The sequence below is a fragment of the Periplaneta americana genome, chromosome 14 (assembly GCF_040183065.1).
Source record: "Periplaneta americana isolate PAMFEO1 chromosome 14, P.americana_PAMFEO1_priV1, whole genome shotgun sequence".
NCBI classification, from domain to species: Eukaryota; Metazoa; Arthropoda; class Insecta; order Blattodea; family Blattidae; genus Periplaneta; species Periplaneta americana.
Window position 1 is genome coordinate 80,205,195 of NC_091130.1, and position 23,503 is coordinate 80,228,697.

At 34.4% G+C, this 23,503-nt stretch overlaps 1 protein-coding gene across 1 annotated transcript in view; it reads right to left on the reverse strand.

The window, feature by feature from the left end:
* Positions 1 to 4,996: 4,996 nt before the first annotated feature.
* LOC138713498 (uncharacterized) overlaps positions 4,997 to 23,503 on the reverse strand; it is a 35,645-nt gene continuing 17,138 nt past the window's right edge. Inside the window, exon 2 of the mRNA XM_069845666.1 lies at positions 4,997 to 8,666. Coding sequence (XP_069701767.1) covers positions 8,178 to 8,666 — 489 coding nt within the window. The 3' untranslated portion in view covers positions 4,997 to 8,177. The remainder of the gene's footprint in view (positions 8,667 to 23,503) is intronic.

Consider the following 23,503-nt stretch of genomic DNA (forward strand, 5'->3'; position numbering starts at 1 on the left):
CTACACTATTTTATTTTTTGTTGAATTTATTTATACACGCTTTAACATCCGTGGTTATACCGCGTGCCCAAAATCTGTAGCTATACCAACAGGCCGCCTTCACCATTGCAGAGTTCCTGCCTCCATTGTATCACAGTGACGAAGCTTGAGTTGTTGAGGGTGCTAGGAACAACAGACTGTGCCGGTACAATTTCGCATTGTCTGTAATGAGGCGATAGTAGCGATCAGCAACTATCTATGGATGCATATTCCTTACGTATTGAGCTTCGTGACTATATATACTAGATGTGATCGTATGTTGCAGATGGCCTTGTGTTTATGCGGCTGACTATAGATTTTGATTAATGTTTATGATATTGGTGATTGAGGCGGTGATGAACCATGGCATGCAAATTTCAATCCGGCACTCGCCCCTGTGACTGAGGAAAACCATGAAAATTTCCATTAATCAGCAACAGGGTTTGAACCCGAGACCTCCCGAGTTCGAGTCTCAAACGCTACAGTCTGACCCAACTCACACGGTATTATTCTAACTAAATTATAGTCAATTGTTTTTTATTATTGTCTGTGATATTACATAAGGATTGTTAAAATATCATCTTAAAAATCGAAATTAAGTATAATATACAGGCACAAGGTCACGGTACTACACGGAGTAATAATTTGACATTAGTAAAACCTAAATGTTTCACAGCAGCTGGAATAATACATAGTATTAATTTTGGCCCTCGGTTGTACAATTAACGGTATTAAAGAGTTAATTTCCAATTAAGTTATCACGGTCTTCGGAATCATAGTAAAATATTAATTTCGAAGGCCATGTGTCTTGTTAATGATATCATATTAATTATTATTATGTTTACAAAATTGGATACTTAACTAATATTTTGTCCTCGAGTAGAAGATCTTGTAAAGCAGAAGCATATAGGTACCTATAAAAATTTGTGTAGTTTGAGAAAGATTAATTTTTGAAACATATTTCTGATTCGCCTGCAAATTTGAAGATACGATGTGTAACTTCTTAGCCGTCGTATTATATGACTGCTGTACAAAAAAGAATTTGATTTTTCATTACTAAAATTACTACTTTAAAACGACTACCTAAATATCTTGTATACAACACATAGACTACGAAAAGTGCGTATTACGCAACTTGCTACATAAATACCGTAGCTATTTTTATTGTTTAAAATGGAATTATTGACTTAACAGTGTGCGAATATATAGTGTGTCCGCAGAAACATTCCGGGGTTATAAACTGCTGTAGCGTGTCTGTCATTTGCCGGATTTATACGAAACCGACATCATTAGAAAGAGAAACTCCAAACTTTTTGTACCTACCTCAAAGACACTCGATGTGTGCTCTACGTGTCACGTTGTAGACATCAAGACGATATTCCCACTCATGCCACAGACGTTCCAACCTATCTATAGGAATGGGCTCGATGGCGGCAGTGATAGAAAACTGGAGCTCTTGCAGATTTTGAGGTTGTTTTGAGATTGTGTTTGTTTACTTTTCAATTGACGTGGAAAATTGTCTCGTCACTAAAATTGAATTTGGCTGAAAGATCTTCATCATCCGCCATTAGTGTCAAATTTTCACAGAAAACACGTTGTTTTGCATGGTCATCAGATTTCAACTTATGCACTAATTGCAGTTTGTAGGGGTAAAAATTTAACTTCCATAAATTGTCCTACTTTATTCACGTACGATATTATTCTTCTCTATGTTAATATTATATTTTATAATTTCATTGCAGCTATAATTTTAATTTTAGTTCCTATTTTATTTTATTTTCTATATTCCTCTTATATTAATATACTATATTATATAATTTCACTGTAGCTATAATATTAATTTTAGTTCTATTTTATTTTATATATTCTCTTATAGACGTATTAATAATATATCTGAACTGCGACCGAACACGAGCGCTGCTCATTCGGTCCTCAAATTTTGTTAATTTTACGACAGTCTAGTATAATATAGTCACGAAGCTTGAGTTGTGAGGGCACTAGGAACAATAGACTGTGCAGGTACTATTTCGCATTGTCTGTAATGAGGCGAGAGTAGCGATCCTAGTGGTTCGCAACTACTATGTATTGAGCTTCATGACTGTCGTATATACTAGACTGTGGTAATAGCTATATACAGTCACTAAGCCCAATACGTAGTAAATATGCATCCTAGATAGTTGCTCACCACTAGGATCGCTAATATCGCCTCATTAAAGACAATGCGAAATAGTAGTCTAACGGCACAGTCTATTGTTTCTAGCACCCTCACAATTCAAGGTTCGTGACTGTATATAGTAGACTGTGATATTACTGTAGCTTCTTTTTTAAATTGATTGTATTATTTTATTTCTATTTCTATTGTGTATTCTATATATTGTGTATTATGTATATTTAAATTTAAATAATAAAATAAAACTAATAATAATAATAATAATAATAATAACAATAATAATAATAATAATAATAATAATAATAATAGATTATTTAACACAATTTGCTTATATCCAACAATGCCTTAATGACAAGCGAAACAGTGGAAACGGCGTTTTTTTTCTTCTTGTGCTACCATCTGTTGTTTCGATCAACAGTTATCAATTACGCATTTCCTGAAATTCTGTGAGCTGTTCTTTCTAATAACACCGGTATGAATTTCGTAAAACACATAGTGACAGAATTATAGCAGTTTCTAACCCTGGAATGTTTCTGCGGACACACTATACATTTATCGTTACATTAACTAATGTATAAAAGGGTGCAGTCTCATTATTTCATCACAGCGGCGAACATCTTTATTTTATACTAGCCGTACCCGTGCGCTCCGCTGCACCTGTTAGAAATAAATATAAAGTAAATACATAATTAAAATAGGACGTTTGATCCAGAGAACATTCGTGTTTGTTAGAAGGATAAATCGTTTAATATGTTACTTAATTGAAATTGTATTTAAATAATTAGATTGCGATCATTTTGGTCCAGAGAGCACTCATTTGGTGCAATGACAATTCCTTTAATATGTTTCTTAATTGTTATTACATGCAACTATAGTTTAATGAAGATTGACATATCATTTAGTTTTGATGTGTAAACTTTATATTACTTGCTATATGGTTCCATTAAATTATGGTAATAACTAAATTTTAACCCTTGTTTTCTACGTCTTCAGTAAATGGCGCTTGGCCCACTATGATTCTGAAACCTTCAAATAACTTAAATAGTGATACAGCATAAACAGTGATATGTAATTATATTTCTTTCTTCCGAAAATGTAAGAATTCACGATCTCCTATGTACCATTGCCATGGAATGAATAAATGTGTTTTTTCTTCCTACTCAAAAATTTTATATTTTGCACATGGGAATTACTGCAGGAACAACAACGCTACAATCTGAGGCGGCGGTGAAAACGAATTGTATTGTTATTTTAAAAGTCTATCAGACCTACCAAATTTTGCATAGAATAAAACTTATCGGAAATCATTTTTAAGGAAACTTTTGTTACGTAACATTTTTTCACAAAAAAGCAATAATAATCGAGATATTTCGATTTAATTCAGGCCCCGTTAAATGAAGTATTTTGAATGCCATATAGCCTAAAATCTAATTTACAACGAACTTAATTTATATTTCAATTTTCATCGAAATCCGTTCAGCCATTATCGCGTGAAAAGGTAACAAACATCCAGACAGACAGACATACATACAAAAATGTCAAAAAAGCGATTTTCGGTCTCAGGATCAATAATTATACATGTTAACACCAATTATTTTTGGAAAAGCGAAAATTACCAGAAAATTTTCGGCTACATATTTATTATTAGTATATATTATATTATATTATATTATATTATATTATATTATATTATATTATATTATATTATTTTATATTATATTATATTATATTATATTATATTATATTATATTATATTATATTATATTATATTATATTATATTATATTATATTATATTATATTATATTATATTATATAAAAAGTGCATTGATAACGGATGTACTCCGATAAGAAAGTTTTTAATTTGTTGTGGGGGCTCTTGAATCTCAGAAGCAACAACTTTTACAACAGCGCAACATAATCTGCTTATCTCATTACCCAATTTTTTTTGCATTGCATTTATTGCATATATAGTCTATTTTATGTATTTTAACACGATTCGATTGAGCATAGTTAAAATTTGAATTATAAAATAATGGATTGCTAAGCTAACGTACTATTACTGCATACTAAATCAATACACTCTCGTTGTTCGTTAATTCTCCGAGATTAAAATGAGTGTGTACATAAATATTATTTTAAGAAATACAGAAAACGAATGTACAAAAAAGCCTATCAAATTTTCTGTGCATAGGAAGCTATTTTAATCTTACCTGTCCTCGATTTACTAATAAGTTACTGTAATAACATTATAGCAGTATATCCATCTAGAGAAACTACACTTTCCAATGGTGAAATAATAATTAATTATACAAATCGGTTAATTTAGCTTCTGATATTACTTCATACAAACTCAGAAACATTGTCTGTAGGCTAAGTTTAATAGATTTCGATTGTTGCTGTCCAAGGCCCCCTTTTCGATTGTTATCCAAGGCCCCTTATAGACGAAGTCATTTGTTATTTCATTGCACCGTCTTAGATGGCGTTATTTTAATTTTAAAACTCATTTATCTCATTAAATATCAGTCCTATCAAAATTTTGTAAAGAATAAAACCTATCGGAAATCATTAAAGTATTTTTAATGCCATATAGCCTAAAATCTAAGTTACAACGAACTTAATTTATATTCCAATTTTCATATAAATCGGTTCAGCCATTATCGCGTGAAAAGGTAACAAACATACAGACAGACATACAAACAAAAATTTCAAAAATGCGATTTTCGGTTTCAGGGTGGTTAATTATATATGTTAGGACCAATTATTTTTGGAAAATTGAAAATTACCAGAAAAATTTCGGCTACAGATTTATTATTAGTACAGATTAGAGTACCCATATGATACATCACAGACTGTCTTGTACAAAATATATTGGAAACATACATTATATTGTTTTGATGGAGACTGCAATCCTTAATTAGGGGGAAAAGGTTATGGTTTTACCGCAGTAACATGTCTTAATTGTTCTAGGCGATTTGTGAGACATTTGGAAATGGATGTGACGCTATAGCACGCGATTTCTATGTCAAAGGCTATGTATTGTGCAGGAAAGTATAGACATACGTCCGACACTAAAGATGTGGCTGATGAAGGATTCAAGAAGGAGCAATCCGATAATTCACCACACGTAAATTTATAATATAATGGCTACTACTTTCATAAAAGAAAATTACTGCTTCTTATCCGTCACAATTCGAAGCGCAAATGCCAAAAAGCAAGAAGCATTGTTGTAGGTTCTTTAAATTAAATTCAGTCTGTGCCGTTACAGCCCATGAAGGGCCATGGTCGGCTGAAGGCTTCAGCAGAAGTAAACGATCATCCAACCAGAACGAAGGTTTTGTGTGGTTAGCACGGTGACCCTACCAGGCGTTATAGCTGTCTCGCGGAACCGGATTTGGCTACCTATCGTAGCTCCCCAAATTCAACACGATGCTGGGTGGGCACCAGTCCCATACACTGGCCGAAATTTCATGAAAAAATTCCTTTCCCATGAGGACTCGAACCAGCGCGCATTCCGTAACGCGAATCCTAGGCATAATGCCCTAGACCACGGCACTACGGCGCGGAACTGCGGGCTCTAGAAACAATTTTTGGCTACTGATATGGTGTGAAGTTTATTTAAATATATATATTTTTCTTTAGTAGGAAGCAGTGTGGGAACAGAAAGTTACACTGATTAAGCTGTACATTCCAATTAAGCGTAAAAGTGGCAGGTGCATTGTGAAGTGCAAAATGTTTCCTAAGCACAGGTGACGAGAGCGAGAGAGAAATTATTGTACCCTGGCATAATACACCACACGCAACATTTCTTCGCTCGACACTTTACAGCAAGAATAGAATTTACAGTGACTGACAAACAGGCAATTGATAGAAATGAAATGTCTAAACAAAATTGATTCGCGGTATCCATCTCTGACACAACTGTTGAATACAACAGGTTTAGGAAGTTTGTGCATTTCTATATTTTTTAAACATTCTTATTGATATGCTAATAAATAGAGACCGGATTTTAAAGGGAATCCCTTTTTTATTTCAATACGAAACATGAAATAATTAATTACGATGTTCAAAACTATCTTCCACCGACCAAATTATATGGTTTTGACTTCCCTTTTTTTCCCCCTTTATAGTCCAAATTCCCATATTTCCTCATTTTTAAAAACCTCTCTTATTTTGGTCCTTTCTTGACAGAACATCGCAAACATTTAGATAATTTTCCTATAGTTTTCCCGATAGGCCTATAACTTCCTGAGTATTAAAAATGTGAAAATAAATATCGTTCTTCTTCTGATTCCAAACATTGAAAAACTAATAAAGTGTGCTGATTTAGAGTTCAGGATAAAATTAAAATTTTCACCTCTGGTTTCAGTTGATGTTGAACGGTCATTTTCTGTTTATAAAGACATTCCGCATTCAGAGAGGCAGAATCATATTGAAATGTTGAATGTGATCAAGTACAACACTTTCCTTATGTTGTGAAGCGATAAATATAAGCTTGTGTGTGCTATGTTTATCCATGAATGTGCTGAAGAGTGTTTTCAATTAAAATATCATCCTTTTGAGGGAGTAATATAGTCCTTTTTGAAGTCCTTTTTTGACTATATCAAATACGACACTTTTCTTATGTTGTGAAGAGATAAATGTAAGATTGTCTGTGCCATGTATATCCATGAATGTGCTGAAGTGTGTTTTGGGAAATAATATAGTCGTTTTTCAAGTCCTTTTTTTCTTTTTTTTTTGCTATAAATTTCCCTTTTCTATCTTTTTTATGAAAAAATTTCCCTTTAAAATCCGGTCTCTATTAATTATTAATTATCCCAATTTTCTAGTGTCTTCAATTAATTTTATTGTGCATTGACTATTATACCATTTTAAATTATCATGTCATATGTTATTTTATAGCATGTGCTTATTTGACAAATTTTAATATTCAATTAAAAATATCTTCCAAACAGCTTTAAAATAGGTATTTTAGTGAAATGGGTATTACTATTTTTTACTCTTCACTGAAGCACTATATAATGTCACATCATGACATCAGTATCGCTCGGGCACATGAATAGTGAATGTCCTGGCTTGGTGTTTAAGAGGCACGTGATGTTGCCCTTGTCTCGAGAAGTGGGGAAATCATATTACACAAGGAAGGGTCTAGAAAACAGAACAATGTGTTTGTGAATAGTGAGAGAAATAGAGAGTATTAAAAATGCCGAAAATGAAATCAAGTAATTTAAACAGGCTTAAAAGTTTAGAGAGTGAATTTTCTAGTGATCTCGTTAGTACAGATGGTGGTTTTTTGTATTGTAAGGCATGTGTAAAAAATATTGGGAGTCAAAAAAGATTTCAGGTGATTCAACATATTAATACTGCGAAACATAAAGAACTGCTAGAAAAAAGTGTGACAAGTGAAAGTGTCCAACGGCTATTAGTGCAAAAAATATCTTGAGAGACAACAGGTAAAGATTTTCCATGAAAAGTATCCGTCACACAATAATGGTAAATTGTAATAATTATTCATCTTTTATTTTGGATGTGGAGTCAAAGGCATATATTTCTCAACAATAAATGCATATTTGCATGGGTACATTGCTAAATCTAAACATTTTTGGTGTATGTTTTTATGCATATTTCTCACATTTTAAGAGCATAGTTGCATGCATATTACAAGAGTTTTTAGAGCATGAACTTCCTAACCCTGGTTATGACGTCGAATCACTGATGGCGTTTTCCAACGTGATATATTTTTTAATCACATCTTGTTTGAATTTTGTCAAGATAGGTAAGATTCCTTACGTTTGTGAATACATATTGAAAGATTATTATCACACTGTATCTTTTACTAAAATATCCATCTTTAGATGGAAAATAACATTAATGCATGTTCCCTATTGTAATATCACATTTTGTGTAATACAAAAGTTGCAAACATAAGCGTTCCTTGTCCTGATGACAAAAGAATTGACACTCGAAACATTGTATATTATATAGAAGCAATCAGAAAATGTCTTCGATGTAGTCGTCTTGAGATTCATGTGATAACGTAGGTGAAGGCACTGCCGCTTTGTGGAAGCGCAGTGGGGAAGCCTCGGATGGCACCTTCTGCTGGCGCTTCTTCGCCAAATACCTCATCCTCTCCTTCGTTACGAGGCACTGTAGTTTGAACTGGAGTCTCAATGCTCGCTGGATATCCATCTGATTCAGTTGAAGAGCAATGCTCTGTGCCCATAGATCGAATTCAGTGAGTCCGTCGCCTTTGGCAATACTGGTGGAAGGGGTTTCCGATTGCAACACGGAATCTTCGACTGGAGTTTCTACCGTTTCTAGTCGTATTCTCTTTGGCACTGAAGGTGTTATCTCTATGCTGTTCTCCGGGCTCCCGGTCGCTATGAAGAGCGGCTTCACTTCATTGTCTGACTCGATCTCTATGCTGTCATTCTGGATAAGAAAGAGTTCGTCTGGCTTCACTGCATTGCCGCGCTTCCTCTGAAACATAATACAAACGAATGAGTGATTAGTAACTAGGAACCCAAATATGGCTGCAACCCGCCAGGAACTTTTCTAATCACCCTAGAATGGGTATATTAATCCCGGATTTCAGTACGTTCCGTCCGGCACAGCGAAAAGTTTCAAACTTTAGAATTTAGGAGTTTTTATTTAATTTGCATTGATTATTGCAAGTACAGTTGTGAAATGGAAAGTTTGCTATGCACAGGAATTTGATTGTTATCGAAATCAGAAACAGCATGGTTACAATGCTTCGGAGAACACTTGATGCTCTATTGATATACTGTTGAAAAATTAAAGGACAACTTTGAAAATCATGAAGATGTAAGATATGAAGAAATAAAGACAATTGAGGCGACTTCCGGAAGATGAGCCTTTAATCCAATAAGCCCTTTTTCGGGAAATTGTTAAAACGTAACCGCTATATTAGGTAGATAATTCCACCAAACTTTTGTTTCATTATCTCAACGCTAGAGGTCAGGAGAGCATTTTCTTTGCGAGTGTACAACTGTTCATATTCATTGCTAATACAACAAGTAGGTTCAGGCTGCGGTTGTTAGTACAATAGCTGTTCTATTCCTATCATATTAATGGGCAAAAAAAAAAACTATCTTACGACAATTATAATAACAAGAAAGAAAAAAAGAGAAAACAGCAGATCGGTCAGATCTACATTTCAAGAAATGGAATTAATATAAAAGAAAAAACATTTTCGGCATTATCATCATGTTGTCAAGAACAGCGCTATCTCAAGATATCTATCAGTAAGGAAGAAGAGCTTTTTGAAACGTTCTATAGTGATCAAGGTAAGGTATTACAAGATTCATTTTTAAGCTAATGTATGTCCAAGAAGTCAGGTACACACAATCGGAAGGCAACATTAAATCCAAAGACTCTCAGGGAAAATATTTGGGAATATTTTCTCCATACAGATGGCACTAAATTGAAAGTTTGTCATGCTTTGACATTAAAGCTATATGAGGTATCAGTTAAAAGACTCAGAGTTATTCAAGATAGAACACTGGCCAATGATTCATTTGTGGAGGGAAGAGGCAAACATTCACAAAATGGAGGCTAATATTTTGCAAATGTTAGAAGAACGCATAAGCACAATTCCCAGCCAAGAAAGCCATTACTGCTCACACAAATCATCTTTGAGGTATTTCGAAGATCCGAATCTAAATATCAGAATACCGTACGATCATTTCTCAAAGAAATTCTTAGAGGATACAGGTAAAAAGCGCCAAATGAGTTACGTAACTTCAAATATTTCAAACAACACTGTTACTTCAGCTTTAAACAGCCTAAAATAACTTATGTTTGTGATTTATGCACTGCTTGTGAAATGATACTCAAAGCTAACAAAAATCATCCTTGCAAAGAAGTATACATGGTCCACAGAAGAAATGCACAACATACCTAAAAATAAAGCAGAACTTCATTCACAAAGCTAAAAGTGCATTCATCTTGTTATTGAATTCCATTACGCACAGAATCTTCCTGTACCCAAACTAAATGTGACTAGCCAATTTTATAAATGCTTATTGTGATTAAATGCTGTCAACGTCCATATATACACAACGACAATTCTTCGTTTATGTACTGTTCCATGGAAATGCAAGCCAAGAAAAATCTCAACTCAGTTGTATCATTCATTCATGATGCATTGGAAAAGAAGTTGATGGAGTTTCTAAATGTGAATCATGTTGTTCTGCTCTCCGGTGCCTGTGGAGGTCAGAATAAGAACTCAGTGGTGATGTCATTTTCTTCATGGTAGCTAAAGTTATTAATGTGGAGTTATTCACCTTTTCCCAGTTCGGGGATATTCGTTTGGCCAATGTGATTGAAACTTTGTCCTTATTAAGTCAAAAGTGAAGAAAGAAGAAGCATACCTACTGCTAAACCCTACTTGTCAGCGATGATGATGGCCAGAAGTCATCCGTCTCCCTTTATTTTGGACAGAAGCATAATAAAAAAGCTGGAAAGAAGGTGATGAAACCATATGTTTTCAAGAACCCGATGGCCAAAAAACTTTATTTCAAGTACAGAAGCATGATCTCCTGAAATATACCGCCGATGATTCTATACTAGCCTCAATAACATGCACAGGTAATTAAAAATCCTTCCGGCTTTGGAAACAGAAATACAGTACTGAAGGTCTGAAAACCATTAAACTTTCCATGGTGGATTTCAATTCAGTAAAGCCAGAAAAAGAAGAAAATATCAGAGATTTGTTGCAGTACATGGACGCTGAAAGCTGTTCCTGGCTGAACAGCATGTTTGAAGAAAGCCACCAGCAACCAAATATTGCCTAAAACATCTCTCCGCTCTGGACAGAATGGTTTGAACATTGTTTCAGTAACCAGAAAAATAAATAATGTTATGTGATCTAGGGCAATACTATATTCATATTATACATAGGCTAGACGTAATCTGTAAAACCATATAGTACTGGTATTGTAAAGTTTTACTGTGCTTTGACAGTTAAATCAGTTTATCAGTAATATTCTTTATAGTTTAAAATTCAGACTGATTTCTGGAAAAAGGGCACATAATGACTTATAACAAATAATATTTTAAAATTAAATATTGATAAAAATGCTTTGTATTGTGAAAGTGGATTCTTAATGATATTCTACATATATGTAATTTATTCTTGTATGCAAGAATAAAGTATTCATTGAAATAAATTAAAACAAAATCTTTAAACTAGAATTACTCGAATCAACATATTGTCTTATGTGCTCTTCTTCCGCAATTGCCTAAATTAGAAAGAAATGAAGACACTGAAGATAATAGAAAAGGAAGGAAATACTGACAGGAGATTGAAGGAAGTCCCAGTAATTGCATGAAACGTCTATATTATAAGCTAATTACCTAAGTAATGTACTTTCTTCAACTCTGTATAGGTAAAGAGGCGAGACCTGGCACGTGAGCTGTGCGAGAAGGGAAAGAATGAGCTATCAGAAATAGTTTCTTTCAGGATGGTTAATATTATGTGAATCTACCAACAAGGAAGTTCATCTCAGACTAAAACCCATCTTCATCTTCCATACCCGTTGATGATATAGCCACGGCACATGATAAGGTCACAGGACAGGTCTTTCCTCCTTTACTATACTATAGTACATTTTATTTGATATTCATGTGTATACATAATCCATATACCCAATATTTCCATGACTATAGTGAGGAAAACCTCGAGGCACATTAAATACAGAATGGAGTGAGACGGACCGCGGCGAAAATCACGAGGCACGAAGATCATCTTACATTTTTGTTTCAGTGGTACTACAAGTGACACCAAAGTAAACTTTTCATGTCAAAACGTAAATATTTTTCTCTTTTGTACCTCAAATATAGACTTTTACGTCAAAAGGAAGAAAAAAATGAATATGAAAGATAAAATAAAGAAAAGAAAGTAAATAATAAAGAAAAATACCAAATAATGATAGAGTAGTCCCCTAATTGTTACGAGCTATGTATTTAACATCCCGCATCGCGACTGCGTGGTATACGGCTAGTCATGTGAAACTCAATGCTACCATAATCCAACACAGAGCACGGTGCCAGATTCCGGGCAGATGACGTAAAGCAGATGATTCAAACGTGCCTGCAGTCAATGTTTTGTGACCTATCACAATGCCGTGTAAAGACCAGGAAAATTTCTTTCTTCTGACGATTAGCTACAGTATTTAGCGACAAGCTTACGGTCTCAAACTTCGAAGATTCATCGGACATTACATTCTTTGCTGTTGTTAAAATGCTTCTTTGCTGCTGTTAAAATGCAGTCCTTAATAAATTGTCCATCTGAATAAGTTCGGCGTGCTAGTTCATAACTTACTCTCACAGGATCAACACTATAGACCTCCATGTTCTACGAAAATATAAGAACACACTTTAAGAACAGTCTGCTAACCGACAGGTTATTATCTCAGTTTTCACAAAATCCCATGAACCTTTTACCTATTCACAAAGTTAGTCCGACACATAAGATGCACCAAGCTATTCAGACCTATTTTCAAAGAAAAAAGCGAGTCTTATGACCCATAAAATACGGTATATAGCAGGGAATATATAACAAATATTAACAGAATACATAATTAATTATAATAAAAATATATGTAGTTTACATTACGGAATAATTCATGTTTATTTATATCACTCTCTTTAAATTCGTTGTCATTTCCTTCAAACTCTAGTACAAATTTAATGATCAGTTTTATATTTCCTTGGGTCATCGAAATACAGATCACGTTCATTAATAACACCTATATTACTAGTACGACTTTTTTTTACATATTAACTATGATTCTATGAAACAAATTTTTAGTTTCTTCTTAGAATTGTACAACAGTAAATAGGTCCTCATGTACTATCAGCAAATTCCATGAGCTTTAAAACTGTGCAGCTACGCTAAATAGCATTTAACTTGTTAGACAAATAACTGTAATATCTCACAGCATCAGTGAACTATTTATAGTACATCACATTTATCCACTTTTAGACATTTTACTAGAACAGCTCGTTCTTCTCCATCAAATCCTTCATAGTCCGCTTGGTGTTTCAACTAGTAATGTCGTTTTATATTGTACTTTCTTATAAAGAAGGTAAGCATTGCATATGATTTTTTTTCTTTATTTTAGTAGGTTATTTTACGACGCTTTATCAATATGATTTGTTACAACCCAACATAAGAACAGATTCTCTCATTCTATGTATATTAAAAATAAAAATCTACGCAAAGTAGGGGATTCAGTGCGGATCACGCCTACGGATTTATACATAGCTTTTCTTGGACTCTAAGTTATAAAGGTACTCGCCCACGATGCTATGGGTAGTTATATAGAGCTCTGTTTTTAATATCCCAACAGAAATATCACATCATGTTCACACACATGACCAGAATAGCGCGCTATTTGCAATTTTTTGTATAGCACTAGAGACTGTCAGGAAGACCTTGCAGCACATGTTTAGCCTACATGTCACTATGAAATTCGCGCTGAATTCTCAAGCGTTAGAGAGTTCTGCTTGACCTTGTAGCATTGGTAGTTACAGTGTAGTCTTGCTCGTTCACGTATTTATTGTAATTTTTATATTTTGACTTAAACAAATAAAGTGAAAATGTAAGACAAAATGTTCAATAAAATAAGAAATATGCTTGATTGTAGGCCTACTGTATGTCAATTCACAATATCAGAACCATTTCTACACATTACTGTATATATCAACCTCATAATATTCAATATTACTGGGTTAGTGCATGGCTGGGCGATTCGTGTTAGTTTAACCGACCTACAGTTACTTGTCTCCTCCTACTCCCGCAATTGCGTGCATCACAGAAAATATTGTTCCTCCCATTGAGGGTTAAACGAGCAGTAGCGCCCAGAGAGAGGCTCTACGCCCGGACCTGGGAATGTGTTGATGTAAATCATAAATAATTTATATACAGAATGAATCAAAAGTCTGGAACCATATCAATGTCTTCCATATGCTTGATTTTCGAATACTATAGATGTCACCAGTATTTGTAAGACCAAATGCTCTACCAGTGACACATTCGATTCTAGCCCTCAGCTATCTTAAAAGCCGCCATTTTGGATGCAACTTTGAAATTTTAAATGGAAAGGGAGTCATGTAGGTACTCAAAATAATGTGACATTTTCTGAAAAAAATCAATGGTGCAATCCGTTTTAAGATATCTCTAATCGTTTTCAAGTTATTTAAAGATAATTGTCATAATGACACAAACATTAGTTACTGTATCTACAGATATTTTGTAACATGGTGCAGTACTAAGGAGGCTTTGGAAAAGTTATTTATATGCAATTCTGGTAATTAACTTTTCCTGCTTGGCTGTTTGGTTAACCTGCGACAGTTTCAATGCATTGTTGTGATTATTTGAAGCTTTCCTATAACAAATTTCTTGATTTTCGTGATGACATTATCGAAAGAGAGAAGAATTGATATCATTCTTCATTCTGATGGGTTAAGCCACAGAAATATTGCAGCAGAATGAACGAAGTTTCCTGAACATTGGATTGGTCGGCGTGGACCAGTAAAATGACAGGTCAGATCTCCAGATTTAACACCCCTTGATTTCTTTCTTTTGGGGTTACATAATGAGCTTGGCATATGAAGAGAAAATTGAGAATGTGGAACATTTAAAGAACCTTATCATTGAAGCCTATGCTAAAGTCACCCTGGAAATGCTACAAAATGTTTTCTCCACATTATCAATTTTCTTTTCATATACCAAGCTCTTTATGTAACCCCAAAAGAAAAAAAGCAAGGGGTGTTAAATTTGGAGACCTAGCTGGCCATTCTATTGGTCCATGCCGACCAATCCAATGTCTAGGGAACTGTTCGTCCAGTCTGCTGCAACACTTCTGTGGCTTAACCCACCAGAATAAAGAACGATATCAATTCTTCTCTCTTTCAATAATGCCATCACGAAAATCAAGAAATTTGTTATAGGAAAGCTTCAAATAATCACAACAATGCATTGAAACTGTCGCAGGTTAACCAAACAGCCAAGCAGGAAAAGTTAATTACCAGAATTGCATATAAATACCTTTTCCAAAGCCTCCTTAGTACTGCACCATGTTACAAAATATCTGTAGATACAGTAACTAATGTTTGTGTCATTATGACAATTATCTTTAAATAACTTGAAAACGATTAGAGATATCTCAAAACGGATTCCACCATTGATTTTTTTTTTTCATAAAATTTCACATGATTTTGAGTACCTACATGACTCCCTTTTCATTCAAAATTTCAAAGTTTCATCCAAAATGGCGGCTTTTAAGATAGCTGAGGGCTAGAATCGAATGTGCCACTGATAAAGCATTTGGTCTTACAAATACTGGTAACACCTATAGTAACCGAAAATCAAGCATATGGAAGATATTTATATGGTTCCAGACTTTTGATTCATTCTGTATATATATCTTCAGTCCTGAATTTATATTTTTTTTAAATGAAAAAAAAATCGGTCACATAATCATTCTGGAGTTCCAAAAATCCCAAATCAACTATTCACAGAAAATCAAATTTTGGGGCAATTTTGACTCTTGGTACCCCCAAATTTTAAATTCTAATTTATAATTCTGGTATAGAAATGTTGCAAAAGTGATGCTCTTCATTTCTATCAAATTTAATTTTTCAAAATTTTAAAATGTATCCAAGACACTGCAAAAAAAAAAAAAATTAAAAGAAAATTATGTAGCGTATACTCTACAACAGGACTGAAGAGGTTATATCATATAAGCTACTATAATAAATGAAGATTTAGGTCCTACATTATATAAATAATACAATATGTATTATCATTTATATCAATACTTACAATATTTTCTATTTCTTCTGTAGTTTTTCTTCAATAATCACAATGGAATATCTCGCACCATACAGAAAACTTGCTGCGCCAGCTGTAATATCTAACCTGATCATGCCAGAAGGAGATAGCGCCAGACTTTCCTTATCGCTGTGTACACGGCGAAAGGATCGTATTGCATGCCAGAGGACATTTGTGCGCTTTTTCCTCATAGCCTCCTCAATCTAGCAACTCGCTGTACAGTTTACACCGTTAAATAATAACCTTGCGCTGGAAATTCATTGCAATGGACAGAAAACTACAGCTCGGGCCACGAGATGCCCTGGGTCCGAGCTCATGGCAAACCTGTGGCAGCTGCCACCAGTGGCCGGGCTTGACATGACTGGTCTGCGACTCTGCGGGATCATGCTGGTTTGAGTTTTCAGGGATCGGTGACCACCTAGCATCGTGACGAATTTGGGAAGCTACAATGAGTTAGGGCTGGGGACGAAGCAGTTCGGTTCGGAGCAGGTCATTACTCGGTTGATCAGGGTATAGTACCGAGTACAAATTTGTGCCGGCAGATTTAAAATTTGGATAGATTGAGTCGATTTTAGAGTGTACTTTGAAAGTGAAACCAAGCGTGTTTTAAAGGCGTTGAAGTAAAGCGCTTTCGCTTTGCCAATTTACGAGAAAAAAAAAGTGCTTCTCTTCATTGCAAAATGGCGGTTGAAAATTTTATTCGCGTGATTACAACTATTTGGGGGGTTATTTGATATGAAATGCCTATTTAACCTTCAGTGTTGTTATATATGACAGACGAAATAAAATTGATAAAATAATTTATAATAGGCCTACTAATAAATTAACATGTGAGGTAAACGTTAAACGCCGCAGCTAAGTAAAAAAGAAGATAGAAACGGGCTCCATGAAGCGCTGCCTAAAGCATTTAAAAAATAACACACAGAATTATTTACTATTACGGAAAGTGGATAAAATAATCAATAAAATGTGGAATCTTGAACTGAAGAACATAATGTTTATTTATTTTACAACATTACTAGCCTTCCATACAACCATGTTCTCTTTGGTGAAGAGTAATATTATTGATAAATTAAAGTAATTGGTAACATAATTCGTAGAAATAAATACAAATAAAATGATGACTGATGAGGTAACACAAATCCAATACCCAGAAATAGAAAAAAATATAATGCACTTCCTTTTTTAAATATATTTCAATATTAATCAAACTCTAATATAATAATAATAATAATAATAATAATAATAATAATAATAATAATAATAATAATAATCATAATAACTTATGACTTTTAAGGAACCCAGAGGTTCATTGCCGCCCTCACGTAAGTCCGCCATCGGTCCCTATCCTATGCAAGATTAATCCAGTCTCTATCATCATATCCCACCTCCCTCAAATACATTTCAATATTATCCTCCCATCTACGTCTCGGCCTCCTCAAAGGTCTTATTCCCTCCGCCCTCCCAACGAACACTCTATATGCATTTCTGGATTCGCCCATACGTGCTACATGCTCTGCCTATCTCAAACATCTGGATTTATTGTTAAATTAAATTATGGTCTATTTAACGACGCTCGCAACTGCAGAGGTTATATCAGCGTCGCCAGTGTGCCGGAATTTTGTCCCGCAGGAGTTCTTTTACATGCCAGTAAATCTACTGACATGAGCCTGTCGCATTTAAACACACTTAAATGCCATCGACCTCGACCAGGATCGAACCTGCAACCTCGAGCATAGAAGGCCAGCGCTATACCAACTACGCTACCGAGGGCGACGGACTCAATGTTCCTAATTATGTCAGGTGAAGAACAAAATGGAGTTCCGCGTTATGTAGGGTCACCATTCGTCCGGGAAAAGAAGGACATGTCCTGTTTTTTAATCATTTTATCTTGTCTGGCATGCACTTAAAAATTGAAATGCCCGGAATTTCGCTTTCAACTAGAATTAATATGAATATTGAATAATATGCGATGTTATGCATAGAATATCTGAAAAAAAGGTGAAAACCAATGAAAGAATTAACTGCTTTCAATGGTTGAAGCTGGAGCACATAAAAAACAAAATATGGTGACCTACTGACATCCATTGAATTCTTACACTCTAAAAACTTCACTATTCATGATTCGAAGCTATTTTATTAATTTTATTCTGCAATGTACAAAGATATGCCAATCAAGTTAATTTTGACAAAGATTTAAGTTTAGATAAACAATGGTCAAATCCTTCAATTTCAATATTTCTGCGAGCACTGAAACTTTCTCAGAACTCTTAAAAATATGTCAATTCTATTTATTTATCCCAAGTCACAATGGAAGTGCAGAGAGAGTATTTTCCCTAATATCTGCTCAATGGACAAAAGGACGAAATCGCATGCTAACGGAGACGGTCAGAGGTATTTAAATAATTAATTAATTTATATATATATATATATATATATATATATATATATATATATACCTTACATTTATAAAAAATCGATTTACCAGCAATCAATAAGAGAATATATCATAAACCAGAAATATAGAACCAATAAAGAAAAGATTCTCTTAAAACAACAAAAGTAAAGTGCCTGAAGTAGTGAATATTAGGAATTTTACTGTGGATATTTCATTTCCTATTAAAAATATTTGATTAATAAATGAAGGCTTTTACTTTTTTTTGTTATTGTGAATAATCTTTAGTTTTTTATTTAAGTCCGATTTTTGTTTTAAGATTTCATGACGAAATATAATTTCAAGGACATGTACCGTGAACATTTCCATAGTTATTTTTACAAGATATAAGTTTGTCTCTTCAGGCTCTTCTGCACAAAGTGGACTCCATCGATAAGTACAGATGTAATGCTGATCCAGCAACTAGTGAGAGAACTAAGGTGAGTCATTGTTTTTATTTTTAAGCTTGTTCATACCAATTTTTGAAAAGTCCTCCTTTTTTCAGCAATGTCCTCTTATTTTAGATTTCATGTCCTCCTATAGAATTTCTTCTAGTGGTAACCCTAGCGTTATGTAACTTACTCCATTCTCCTGTAACATCATTCCTCTTAGCCCCAAATATTTTTCTAAGCATCTTATTCTCAAACACTCTTAACCTTTGTTCCTCTCTCGAAGTGAGAGTCCAAGTTTCACAACCATATAGAAGAACCGGTAATATAATTGTTTTATAAATTCTAATTTTCAGCTTTTTTGAGAGCAGATTGGATGATAAAAGCTTCTCAACCGAATAATAACTCGCATTTCCCATATTTATTCTGCGTTTAATTTCCTCCCGAGTGTTAATTTATATCTGTTATTGTTGCTCCAAGATATATGAAATTTTCCACCTCTTCAAAGGATAAATTTCCAACTTTTATATTTCCATTCCGTACAATATTCTGGTCACGAGACAATCATATACTTTGTCTTTTCGGAATTACTTTACTTTCAAACTATCTCTTTACTTGCTTCAAGCAAAATTCCCGTGTTTTCCCTAATAGTTTGTGGATTTTCTCCTAACATAGGGATGTCATCTGCATAAAGGAGCTGATGTAACCCGTTCAATTCCAGACTTTCTCTGTTATCCTGGACTTTAATAATAATAATAATAATAATAATAATAATAATAATAATAATAATAATAATAATACAGAGTGGCAGTGTTCATTAGGCCCACTTGACAGGTCATATAATAGGATGAAGTCCTCTTCATTGCTAGGGTTTCAGCCCGCCTTGGGAATAAGGAAATAATTTGTCCTGCTGCAAAAAATATTTTAAATACAATAGTACCTACGTTATTGTCTGCTAGAGTTAAGTGAAGCACGTGAACTCTGTTCGAACGTTTGAACTGACCAGTACCGGCTACGGTTATAGCGGCTTCAGAATAAGAAGGCATATGGGCTAAGCCAATACAGTGCTCGCTGCTGTACAGCGTTGGCACATGTTGCGTGAGACGTGAAATACAGAGTCAGCAGATACGTGTGACAAGGACGGAAAATATCCACTAGCGGAGGGAGCGTCTTGTTTCCATAATTGTGTCTTATGTTTAAATACTCTTACTAAAGTAATTTTTATCCCAATTTTCATTATTTAGTCGCTTTAAAAATAGGTAGATCTTGGAGTCACTAGCTTGAGAAATAAAGCGACAGATACGTAAAAACGAAGTGTACTTTATGGCTCGTAATGAGAGAGAAACAGTGACTCGTCCACACCTGTGGAGTAACGGTTAGCGCGTCTGGCCGCGAAACCAGGTGGCCCGGGTTCGATTCCCGGTCGGGGCAAGTTACCTGGTTGAGGTTTTTTTCCGGAGTTTTCCCTCAACCCAATATGAGCAAATGCTGGGTAACTTTCGGTGCTGGACCCCGGAATCATTTCACCGGCATTATCACCTCCATATCATTCAGACGCTAAATAACCTAAGCTGTTGATAAAGCGTCGTAAAATAACCTAGTAAAAAAAACAGTGACTCAATTTTTTAAAAATTGAAGGTTGTATTGCACCACTTGGCATGGATATTCTCGCCTGAAAAACTGTAAGCGAGAAAGTGCATTCAAATGTCCAAACTTCCTTGCACAGCAATCATGAATTTATTACTCTTCATTTCTCCGGAGGAAACAGAACGTTACAGTAAGCGTATTTTTGTAAGGGCGGACTATGTATCGTACAACGTAAGCATACCTTTAAATACGTAATTTATTACTCATATTGAAAATGAAGATTCTTTTCTTCGTCTCTGTTAAAATTAAGCATACCTTTCTAGTTTAATTAATTTCATTTCTAGTTTATACCTACCTAGAGGTCCAGGGTTCTATATTTTATTACTGTGGTCTATGACAATATAAGCCTACGAGTGAAAGTATAATACAGTATGTACACAAGTGAATATAAAACCGGAACCCAATAATATCATATTGGAAATATTGACGGTAAAAATTCTATAGCCTATTAAGTAAAAGTGTACACTGTATAGAATATAATAGACGTACCGTAACTCAAAGTTTTTAAAATGCAAATTGAAATTTGGAATTTAGATCCTAGCATGCCAATATATATTTTATAAGTGAAATTTGCAGTGGCGCAACAACGTAATTTGTTTGGAGGGAGATGTAAGAATTTTGTCGTGTGCAATTTTCATAATAATTCTTACAATCATTGTGATGGGGGGGTTTATAATGCTTCTACAGCGATATATGCTTCATTCAAATAACTGGTACATTATATAAAAACACAAAATTTGATTTCAGTTAGGCCAAGTGACTGAGGCCCTGCCTCACTTGACTCAGTCAATCAGCCGCCACTGCTATAGTCCCGTCATTCTTATTTCCGGCAGCCAGTCACGTTGCAGATTTAGACGTGTGCGTGAAGGCTCAATAAATATTTAATATAATCGCCCGCCATTTTGGCTCTTTCGTTGGCGTTCGCAGAAAGCATACGAGGACATGGATTTTTACAATCAAAACAATCTGTCTCGTGTCTTGATCATATATTTTTCAAATCCAACAATAATTGGAAATAAAACTGGTGTTTATTGCAGTTCAATTACTGACTATTTTCTTTAATTCGGAATTTTAAGTACATTTAAAATACAACATAATAATTCAAAACTAATAGAGATACTCCCCACTTAAAATTTGATATTGACTTTGACACTTTAATGTCTGACATGAACAAACAAAACTGGGAAAATGTTTACACATGTCAAGATGCTGATTTAGCTTTTAATATATTTCATGAACAATTATTAAATTGTCACAGTAATAAATGTAAATTACAGTCTTCACAAAAAATTTCCAATAAATAAAAAAAAAATAATAAAACCATGGATTACTATTGGTTTAATTCGTTCTATTCGTAAAAGAGATAAATTAGCGAATAAGGATAGAAAGCAGCCATTTAATAGTGCATCATTAATTAAATACAAAAATTATAGAAATATCTTAACTACTCATACCTGAACTGCAAAAACTAAGTATTCTATTATGAAAAAAAAATTCATGAACAACCAACATGATCCAAAAAAAACTTTGAAAATTAGTAAATAAAGCTATAAACACTATTTCCACTAAACATTCTGCACCAGCGGAAGACAGTTTCAGACGGTGTGACGTTTGTGGAGAAAGAGCACATCCTTAATTTCGTGTGACGTCAGGCGAGAGTGTTGTAATGCAAGGTTACCTGCATAAACGGCGTTTGAGTTATTTAGAAGAAAATAATAACATTATTCATGACTGGACTAAATAAGCCTCTCAGTTGCAAGAAAAAATCTGGATTTGTGACTTGGTTTCCATGCTGATTTAACAGGTCACTTAAACGATTTAAATACCTCACTTCAAGGCAAAGGTCTCATCGTAACAGATATATGCTACAGGGTTAAAGCTTTAAAATTTCCATAGGCTCTATGGGTGAATCAACTGCTGGCTGGAAACACTGCATTTCTCAAATTTATCGCAAGTGCGTGAACATTAGTCTCTCTGTAGAATATGTGCAAATTCTAAAAGATCTTCTTCGTCAGTTTGAGTTGAGTTTGAGTAGAAACAGTTTCTACTGCATTTCAGCTTTTTGCAATAATTTATTCAGTAGATGTCAACGATGTTCCTAGCAGGTACTAACTGGAACTGTTAAATTTACAATGTGATGATTTATTGAAGGACAAATATAAACATAAGAAGGACTTGGCTGACTTTTATAGAAATTTCTCCCAAGCCAGATTACCGAGGTTGTATGCACTTCCTACAGAGTTATTATGTATGCTTTGTTCGTCATATGTATGTGAACAATTGTCTTTTGTTATGAAACTTGCTAAGCCTAAATCAAGAAGTACCTTATCAGATCACAAACTAACAAGCAGTCTTAGATTATATATTGCCCAGTCATTGTGTCTCAATATTGAGAAATTAGTTAAAGAAAAAAGAAACAGAAAATGCAGGAAAATATCCACATAATCTGTCTGTGCTTTCTTCCTAATTGCAGAGAAAAGTTTAATTATTTGTAATTATTTGTAACATGTAGTGTGATTGCAGTAATTATAAATAAAGGATATCTTGACTTACAAATGAACATGCATAATACAAACTTGTATTATTTTACACGATATTGTTTCGCCAAATTAACTGAAATGAAATACTACGTTGTTATTAGATACAAGAAAGTGTCCATCATATGAGAATGACTTTGTTATAGATTGATTTTCGCACAGTAATCAGTACACAAGATTTACAATTCAAGCAGTTGACATTACCAATGAGATAACCAGGCATGGAACTGTTATGAACACCAGATCACTTTTATTTATCTCCTACATCACTTCTACCCGCACGCCTAATACCCTCTCCTCCCTCCCTACAAACTGCTGTCAACATTTCACATCCCTGCAGAGCGAGAGGGCAGAGCGGAGTGAGGTGACGTCACGGTACTCTATCCTGTCCTGGTCTGTTCTACACCATACCAGCACAAACAGCGCTCAACGAGCGCGCACGCTCCTTA